The 8,706-nt window shown below is 40.8% G+C and overlaps 2 protein-coding genes across 2 annotated transcripts; one reads left to right on the forward strand and one right to left on the reverse strand.

Annotated features, from left to right (window-relative positions):
• The first annotated feature begins 232 nt into the window (after nt 1–232).
• Nucleotides 233–3,728, forward strand: LOC137905392 (cytochrome P450 2K1-like). Its single transcript, XM_068749630.1, has 9 exons — nt 233–424; nt 597–759; nt 825–974; nt 1,059–1,219; nt 1,845–2,024; nt 2,106–2,247; nt 2,353–2,537; nt 3,197–3,338; nt 3,420–3,728. The coding sequence occupies exons 1-9, from the start codon at nt 233–235 to the stop codon at nt 3,605–3,607; spliced, it is 1,503 nt and encodes a 500-aa protein (XP_068605731.1). The 3' UTR covers nt 3,608–3,728.
• A 2,001-nt stretch (nt 3,729–5,729) lies between these two features.
• LOC137905399 (cytochrome P450 2K1-like) lies at nt 5,730–8,454 on the reverse strand. Its single transcript, XM_068749636.1, has 7 exons — nt 8,325–8,454; nt 8,080–8,240; nt 7,275–7,454; nt 7,052–7,193; nt 6,762–6,946; nt 5,999–6,140; nt 5,730–5,917 (listed from the first exon to the last, which is right to left on the reverse strand). The coding sequence occupies exons 1-7, from the start codon at nt 8,437–8,439 to the stop codon at nt 5,730–5,732; spliced, it is 1,113 nt and encodes a 370-aa protein (XP_068605737.1). The 5' UTR covers nt 8,440–8,454.
• Nucleotides 8,455–8,706: the final 252 nt, after the last annotated feature.

Raw genomic sequence — 8,706 nt, forward strand, 5'->3', positions numbered from 1 at the left:
ACGTAAGTTTGTTCCCCGAAATGCCGGCGTCTTTCAGAAGATTCATTCATTCATTCAAGATGCGATGCATCTACTTCTCCAGCAAGAGGCGCATGTCAGTAAACTTGTTTAGGTTAAGTTAGTGCGAGGAGAAGACACTTCTGCATTGTTTATTTGGGGTGTGCTCTTCTGTGAGAACAACTTTTCACTTTAAAGGTTTGTGTTCCTGAAAGCAGCCAGTTTCCAGGTGATCATGTTTGACGACCTCCAGTCTTCCACGTCATTTTACCTGCTGCTGGTTCTGGTTCTGCTGGTCCTGCATATTTTTTACTCCACGTTCATCTCCAAGGAAAACACCAGAGAGCCTCCAGGACCCAAACCGCTCCCCCTGCTTGGAAACCTGCTCCAGGTGGATCTCAAAAGACTCGACATCTCTCTTCTAAATGTGAGAATCTGTTTGGTCTGAAGCAATGTTGTTATTTACATTGTGTAAACAGAAATCAAATCTATATGTATTTTGCAAGTTATATCACTTCCTTATGCAGTGATGTTTCAGTAAATTGCTTTTATATATTTCATACTGTGAGTCTCAAACGTACCTGCCTCCACCTTTTCAGCTGTCCAAAACACATGGATCAGTGTTCACCGTCTACTTGGGTCCAAAGAAGGTGGTGGTTCTCGCAGGATACAAGACAGTCAAACAGGCTCTGGTCTCTCATGCTGAAGAGTTTGGAGAAAGAGACTTAATTCCTTTATTCCATAACCTCAATAAAGGAAATGGTGAGGAAACATTTATGGTAACTTTCTTTTCTTCTAAATCTAAAAGCAAAACATTTTGTTTCCAGGCATATTGTTTACCAACGGCAACAGGTGGAAAGAAATGAGACGCTTTGCTTTGTCTACACTGAGGGATTTTGGGATGGGAAAAAGCCTTACCGAGGAGCGAATCATTGAGGAATGTCACCACCTGATTAAGAGCTTTGAACAAAACGAAGGTAGCATTATCTGTACAAATGCTTTGTCCTTCAAATGCTTCATGCTTTCCTTATAAATCCTGTACATCATTCTGTTTCTCTCAGGTAAAGCCTTCAACAACAGCCAGACTCTGACTTATGCTGCTTCAAATATTATATCAGGAATTATGTCTGGCAGACGGTTCGAATACACAGATCCAGTCTTCCAAGTTATGGTTGAACGGGACCGTGAGACCATCCACCTGATGGGCTCTGCTTCTGCTCAGGTAATTCTGAATGATGCAATGATCAAAAATAATCCGGCACACTTTTACTCTGTTTCGTAAAGTTTTCAGGGTCTCATAATCTCAATCATTTTCTAACAAGTTTCTTCAAAATTGAGTCTGGCATCAGACCATTCGTATCTTTACCAACGGACATGGATCACTAATCTTTGAAGTATCATCATTTTTAAGTGATTCATCTCTTTCCCTGCCTCCTAAATTTTAAATGGCCTGAACTGGACTTCTGTTCTATTATTGTATGAAGACTTTAATTTCTCATCCACCTGACTGGTGGGGGGTGGGTGGAATTCTAAATTCTCAGATGGCTAAAATATTAACAGTTATTCGGGTCACACGTTAACAGCTGAGTCAAAAGCACTTTTATGAATTATTTATGCATGCAGACTAACATTACGTTTTTGCATGTTCGGCTATTTAATGACTAGAATGTCTCCAGTCATATTGAATAACTAATTTGGAACCAAATAAAACCACTCCCCTTTTTACTTCTTTCCAAATATCTATGTTTTATTAAAGTGTTGTTTGAAAGATGGCAGCAGGGATTCAAGACTTCATGACTCTCTCTCTCTCTATGATAATGAAGCTGCTGCTTTGTAATCTTTTGCAGATATACAACATGCTTCCATGGCTGGGTCCTTTTATTAAGAACTGGAGGGCCATGATGAAAAATGTCGAGGAAAACAAAGAGGAATTCAAACGCATCATAGCAGATCTGAAGGAGAGTCTGAACCCTGAGATGTGCAGATGTTTCATTGATGCATTCTTGATGCATAAATTAAAACTGGAGGTGAGACGCCCCAACTCCGGTTAATGCTCTTCACAGCTTGTTGTACAAAACATCAATCATTTACTACATGTTTTTTTCTAGGAGTCTGAAATCAAGGACTCACAATATCATGAGGAGAACCTGGTCTATAGTGCGATGCAACTGTTTGGTGCTGGAACTGACACCACAGCAAACACACTTCAGTGGAGTCTGCTTTTCATGGCAAAATACCCTCATGTACAAGGTGAGAAAGCATAATGCTAATCTGAGCAAGCAAATCTCACAAGGAATTTGGGTTAAAGTGCACTGCATTTTTATCAGATTGAGTTCCATTTTCACCCACATCTAGACCAGGTCCAGGAGGAGCTGATCAGGGTGATTGGAAGCCGTCAGGTCCGAGTGGAGGACAGGAAATACCTGCCTTACACTGACGCTGTAATCCACGAGGCACAGAGATTCGCCAACATTGTCCCCATGGCTATTCCTCATAGAACGAGCCAGGACGTCACCTTCCAGGGATACTTCATCAAAAAGGCAAGTTGCCCATAGCAACACGAATTGACATTGACATTTTTTGTCATTCAGTATGTTCTGTGAAAATGGAAAGAAGTACAGCAATACCTTGACATACAAGTATATCCTGGATCGAGCTCGTTACTCAAATATCTCGTTTGTCAAATACATTTTTCTACATATAAAATAACGGAAAACAATTGAATCCGTTCCGGCCGTCTCAAAACACTAAAATCAACGCTAATAACAATGGCTTAAAAACATCATTTCCTATATAGGTACACACACAATGATATAATAACTAATGTGGATTTATTATGAGTTTTACCTTCACGGTAGACTGCTTTTATCAGCAGTAATGCATTATTTACTGTTATTGAACCTTTATTTAACCAGGTAAGTTAACAGAACTATTTCTCATTTTCAATAACGACCTGGATCTAAGTTACGTATATATTTATATATTACGTATATATAAGAGGAAGAGGAAGCCGGAGGACCCGGAGAACCGGAGAGAACCCACGCAGACACGGGGAGAACATGCAAACTCCCCACAGAATGGCTGCAAGTCGGATTTTGAACCTGTGACCTTCTTGCTGTGAGGCAACAGTGCTATCCACTGCGCCACCGTGCTGCCCAAAACCATTTCACATCTGAACAATTTATTTCTGTGCTTCTAGGGGACGTCTGTTTTTGTTCTACTTTCATCTGTCCTGTTCGATGAGAGTGAATGGGAGAGCCCACACACCTTCAACCCTTCACACTTCCTGGATAAGGAGGGTAGATTTATCAGAAGAGATGCCTTCTTGCCCTTTTCTGCAGGTAAAACAACTTAATTAGATCAGATTTTAACTTGTAAGGATAAGATCCAGTTTATTTTGTTACAAGTCTTTGTCCTTGCAGGACGTAGGGTCTGTCTTGGAGAGAGTCTGGCCAGAATGGAACTCTTCCTCTTCTTCACCTCCCTCCTTCAGCGATTTCATTTCACTGCTCCACCTGGAGTTGCAGAGGATGAACTGGATCTCACACCAGTTGCAGGTTTAACATTCTCCCCTCCTCATCACGAGCTGTGTGCTGTCAGTCGCCACTGACAGAGAACTGCTATAGCTCCTTGTTCTGAGCCTTAATGCCACTGTGGGAGTGGCTTCTGATTTTAGCCTACGGCACTTTATCACATATAATCACCTGCTCTTTCTCTCTGCTCTATTTTCTATCACCTCAAAATTTATATTTAATGTATGGGAGCATGCATTACTGATCATAAAGACCTTAGCTGTAAACAAAATAAATTCTACTTGTGATTTAAAAAAAAAAAACGTATTTGAAATAAAAGCTAACATATGTTTGGGTTCTAATATGTTGTGTGCTTTTTTTTGTGAGGGTCACATGAAGCGTAAGCAATATCAGTGTTATATACCGATGTAAACAACTGCAGTGAGAGGCAGAGAAAGTATAGTTCTGGTATTTAATATCAGTTCTCAGTCGCATGTTATATCTGCAGCAAATCAAATCTACCTACGGATACCAATAAAGTAACCTTGAACCTTGGATGTACTGCATTCTTCACTGGACTGGACCGCATACATTTCATACGTCACAATCAATTACGGTAGGCCTGGCCTGCCGGCCCCCATCAGCTGCCTCCGGATTCACACCAGTCATTATTGACATCGTCTCACATCGCATGAATGTGTGATGAGCTCAAAACAAACCCCAATATAGACACAGGGAAAACGGGAGCGACCCTTCAACAACAGTTAACAGCATTTTCTCTTTGCACAGCACGGATTGGGTCATCATCAAACAAAGGGGCGCCGTTTAGAGTATCAGGATTATATCTCCATTCAGTTCCATTCCGTATGGCGTTGCTTTTATCAGGCAATGGTCTCGGATTGCTCTGTAAGATTCACCGCTTGTGCTGGAACACAGCGACGCCTCCAGGTGACTCATCAGGCATGTCAGATTGGGCCAAACGGAGACCGCCAACCATTTGCAGTTGAATTATTTGTGACTGGAGGATCCAGGACCATTCCCAGTCTTAAACCCGGGAAGGAATTCCTGCACACTATCAAATATGCTAACTATTTTTTACGTTTCAATGGGAGACCTTCAACAAAAAAATCATTTTTAAGAATTAATTATTTTTAAATGAGTCTTAATTTTATTGGTGCTGGGGCAGGGCTGTTTAACAAAAAGGCCCTCCTTGTGGCTACTTTTCCCACCTCCTTTCCACTGCTGAAAACAAATCTGACACTGGCTGAAGGGGGCAAAAGAGCCATCTGAAGTAAAATCTTACCTGTATACAGTTAACTAAATGACTAAACTCCTGCTGAGTGAGTTGGGCTTCATGTTTCAACAGGTTCAACTGCATTCTCCCTCAATCCTGAAACGTAAAGCCAGATATGGCTCCTCCTGCAAAAGCACTGCTAAAGAAATAAACCTCACTTCAAACTCAATTCTCCTTCCAACTTGTACAATGGCAGTATTTACAGAGCAGACAAAGACAGCAGACTAGATCTGTGCCTTTCAAGAAAGATACCCTTCATTGTATGTTTAGCTTTCTACAAATACATTTACTTTGTAGGTGTTATTTGCTGAAAACAAGGAATGAGCCTCTTCTGTTGCAATGTTTTCCATCCACCTGCTCCTTCATTTGCATATTGGTACAACCTGCACAGGACTTAGTCAGTAATGAATGTTCTGATTGAATGTTCAATGCCAAGTTGTTTCATATTCCACTTTCAGATCTGGAATCCATGATTGAGACTGAATGAGAGTAGCGTGTGTGTGTGTGTGTTACATGCAGTTAAAAATTAGTTATCTTATCTTATTAGTTATCTTGCTCACAGACAGATGCTGGCGATTACATAACCTCCACCTCTCCTCTGCAGAGGTAATACAAATGATATCGCATACACGTTCACAAAAATAAATCACACAACATATTAAAGTCTGAACATATAGTATGGCACCTTTTATTTAATACGACAATATGCTTATTTTTAATTATAATAATAATTAGGCCCGAGCGCCTATCCTAGGCGTAATTTGAGTTTGTGTTTTCATACCTTAATCATATATTTTATGGTGATAGAAAATAGAGCAGAGAGAGAGAGCAAGTGATTACATGTGATAAAGTGCTGTAGGCTAAAATCAGAAGCCACTCCCACAGTGGCATTAAGGCTCAGAACAAGGAGCTATAGCAGTTCTCTGTCAGTGGCGACTGACAGCACACAGCTCATGAGGAGGAGGGGAGAATATTAAACCTGCAACTGGTGTGAGATCCAGTTCATCCTCTGTAACTCCAGGTGGAGCAGTGAAACGAAATCGCTGAAGGAGGGAGGTGAAGAAGAGGAAGAGTTCCATTCTGGCCAGACTCTCTCCAAGACAGACCCTACGTCCTGCAAGGACAAAGACTTGTAACAAAATAAACTGGATCTTATCCTTACAAGTTAAAATCGGATCTAATGAAGTTGTTTTACCTGCAGAAAAGGGCAAGAAGGCATCTCTTCTGATAAATCTACCCTCCTTATCCAGGAAGTGTGAAGGGTTGAAGGTGTGTGGGCTCTCCCATTCACTCTCATCGAACAGGACAGATGAAAGTAGAACAAGAACAGACGTCCCCTGGAAGCACAGAAATAAATTGTTCAGATGTGAAATGGTTTTGGGCAGCACTGTTGCCTCACAGCAAGAAGGTCACAGGTTCAAAATCCGACTTGCAGCCATTCTGTGGGGAGTTTGCATGTTCTCCCCGTGTCTGCGTGGGTTCTCTCCAGTTCTCCGGGTTCCTCTTCCTCTTCCACCGCCAAATATACGTAACTTAGATCCAGGTCGTTATTGAAAATGAGAAATAATTCTCAGTTAACTTACCTGGTTAAATAAAGGTTCAATTACAGTAAATAATGCATTACTGCTGATAAAAGCAGTCTACCGTGAAGGTAAAACTCATAATAAATCCACATTAGTTATTATATCATTGTGTGTGTACCTATATAGGAAATAATGTTTTTAAGCCAATGTTATTAGCGTTGATTTTAGTGTTTTGAGACGGCCGGAACGGATTCAATTGTTTTCCGTTATTTTATATGTAGAAAAATGTATTTGACAAACGAGATATTTGAGTAACGAGCTCGATCCAGGATACACTTGTATGTCAAGGTATTGCTGTACTTCTTTCCATTTTCACAGAACATACTGAATGACAAAAAATGTCAATGTCAATTCGTGTTGCTATGGGCAACTTGCCTTTTTGATGAAGTATCCCTGGAAGGTGACGTCCTGGCTCGTTCTATGAGGAATAGCCATGGGGCCAATGTTGGCGAATCTCTGTGCCTCGTGGATTACAGCGTCAGTGTAGGGCAGGTATTTCCTGTCCTCCACTCGGACCTGACGGCTTCCAATCACCCTGATCAGCTCCTCCTGGACCTGGTCTAGATGTGGGTGAAAATGGAACTCAATCTGATAAAAATGCAGTGCACTTTAACCCAAATTCCTTGTGAGATTTGCTTGCTCAGATTAGCATTATGCTTTCTCACCTTGTACATGAGGGTATTTTGCCATGTAAAGCAGACTCCACTGAAGTGTGTTTGCTGTGGTGTCAGTTCCAGCTGCAAACAGTTGCATCACAATATTGACCAGGTTCTCCTCATGATATTGTGAGTCCTTGATTTCAGACTCCTAGAAAAAAACATGTAGTAAATGATTCATGTTTTGTACAACAAGCTGTGAAGAGCATTAACTGGAGTTGGGGTGTCTCACCTCCAGTTTTAATTTATGCATCAAGAATGCATCAATGAAACATCTGCACATCTCAGGGTTCAGACTCTCCTTCAGATCTGCTATGATGCGTTTGAATTCCCCTTTGTTTTCCTCAACATTTTTCATCATGGCCCTCCAGTTCTTAATAAAAGGACCCAGCCATGGAAGCATGTTGTATATCTGCAAAAGATTACAAAGCAGCAGCTTCATTATCATAGAGAGAGAGAGAGTCATGAAGTCTTGAATCCCTGCTGCCATCTTTCAAACAACACTTTAATAAAACATAGATATTTGGAAAGAAGTAAAAAGGGGAGTGGTTTTATTTGGTTCCAAATTAGTTATTCAACATGACTGGAGACATTCTAGTCATTAAATAGCCGAACATGCAAAAACGTAATGTTAGTCTGCATGCATAAATAATTCATGAAAGTGCTTTTGACTCAGCTGTTAACGTGTGACCCGAATAACTGTTAATATTTTAGCCATCTGGGAATTTAGAATTCCACCCACCCCCCACCAGTCAGGTGGATGAGAAATTAAAGTCTTCATACAATAATAGAACAGAAGTCCAGTTCAGGCCATTTAAAATTTAGGAGGCAGGGAAAGAGATGAATCACTTAAAAATGATGATACCTCAAAGATTAGTGATCCATGTCCGTTGGTAAAGATACGAATGGTCTGATGCCAGACTCAATTTTGAAGAAACTTGTTAGAAAATGATTGAGATTATGAGACCCTGAAAACTTTACAAAACAGAGTATAAGCGTGTCGGATTATTTTTGATCATTGCATCATTCAGAATTACCTGAGCAGAAGCAGAGCCCATCAGGTGGATGAGCTCACGGTCCCGTTCAACCATAACTTGGAAGACTGGATCTGTGTATTCGAACCGTCTGCCAGACACAATTCCTGATATAATATTTGAAGCAGCATAAGTCAGAGTCTGGCTGTTGTTGAAGGCTTTACCTGAGAGAAACAGAATGATGTACAGGATTTATAAGGAAAGCATGAAGCATTTGAAGGACAAAGCATTTGTACAGATAATGCTACCTTCGTTTTGTTCAAAGCTCTTAATCAGGTGGTGACATTCCTCAATGATTCGCTCCTCTGTGAGGCTTTTTCCCATCCCAAAATCCCTCAGTGTAGACAAAGCAAAGCGTCTCATTTCTTTCCACGTGTTGCCGTTGGTAAACAATATGCCTGGAAACAAAATGTGTTGCTTTTAGATTTAGAAGAAAAGAAAGTTACCATAAATGTTTCCTCACCATTTCCTTTATTGAGGTTACGGAATAAAGGAATGAAGTCTCTTTCTCCAAACTCTTCAGCATGAGAGACCAGAGCCTGTTTGACTGTCTTGTATCCTGCGAGAACCACCACCTTCTTTGGACCCAAGTAGACGGTGCACACTGATCCATGTGTTTTGGACAGCTGA

This window comes from Brachionichthys hirsutus, chromosome 16, assembly GCF_040956055.1.
Source record: "Brachionichthys hirsutus isolate HB-005 chromosome 16, CSIRO-AGI_Bhir_v1, whole genome shotgun sequence".
Lineage (NCBI taxonomy): Eukaryota > Metazoa > Chordata > Actinopteri > Lophiiformes > Brachionichthyidae > Brachionichthys > Brachionichthys hirsutus.

Excerpts from the sequence above, each read along its gene's own strand:
- LOC137905392 (XM_068749630.1), top strand. The coding sequence starts at position 233 with ATGTTTGACGACCTCCAGTCTTCCACGTCATTTTACCTGCTGCTGGTT. Across the intron at positions 425-596 it reads TCGACATCTCTCTTCTAAAT|CTGTCCAAAACACATGGATC; the intron begins GTGAGAATCTGT and ends CCACCTTTTCAG. Across the intron at positions 1,220-1,844 it reads TGGGCTCTGCTTCTGCTCAG|ATATACAACATGCTTCCATG; the intron begins GTAATTCTGAAT and ends AATCTTTTGCAG.
- LOC137905399 (XM_068749636.1), bottom strand. The coding sequence starts at position 8,439 with ATGAGACGCTTTGCTTTGTCTACACTGAGGGATTTTGGGATGGGAAAA. Across the intron at positions 7,194-7,274 it reads TGCATAAATTAAAACTGGAG|GAGTCTGAAATCAAGGACTC; the intron begins GTGAGACACCCC and ends GTTTTTTTCTAG. Across the intron at positions 6,947-7,051 it reads AAAATACCCTCATGTACAAG|ACCAGGTCCAGGAGGAGCTG; the intron begins GTGAGAAAGCAT and ends ACCCACATCTAG.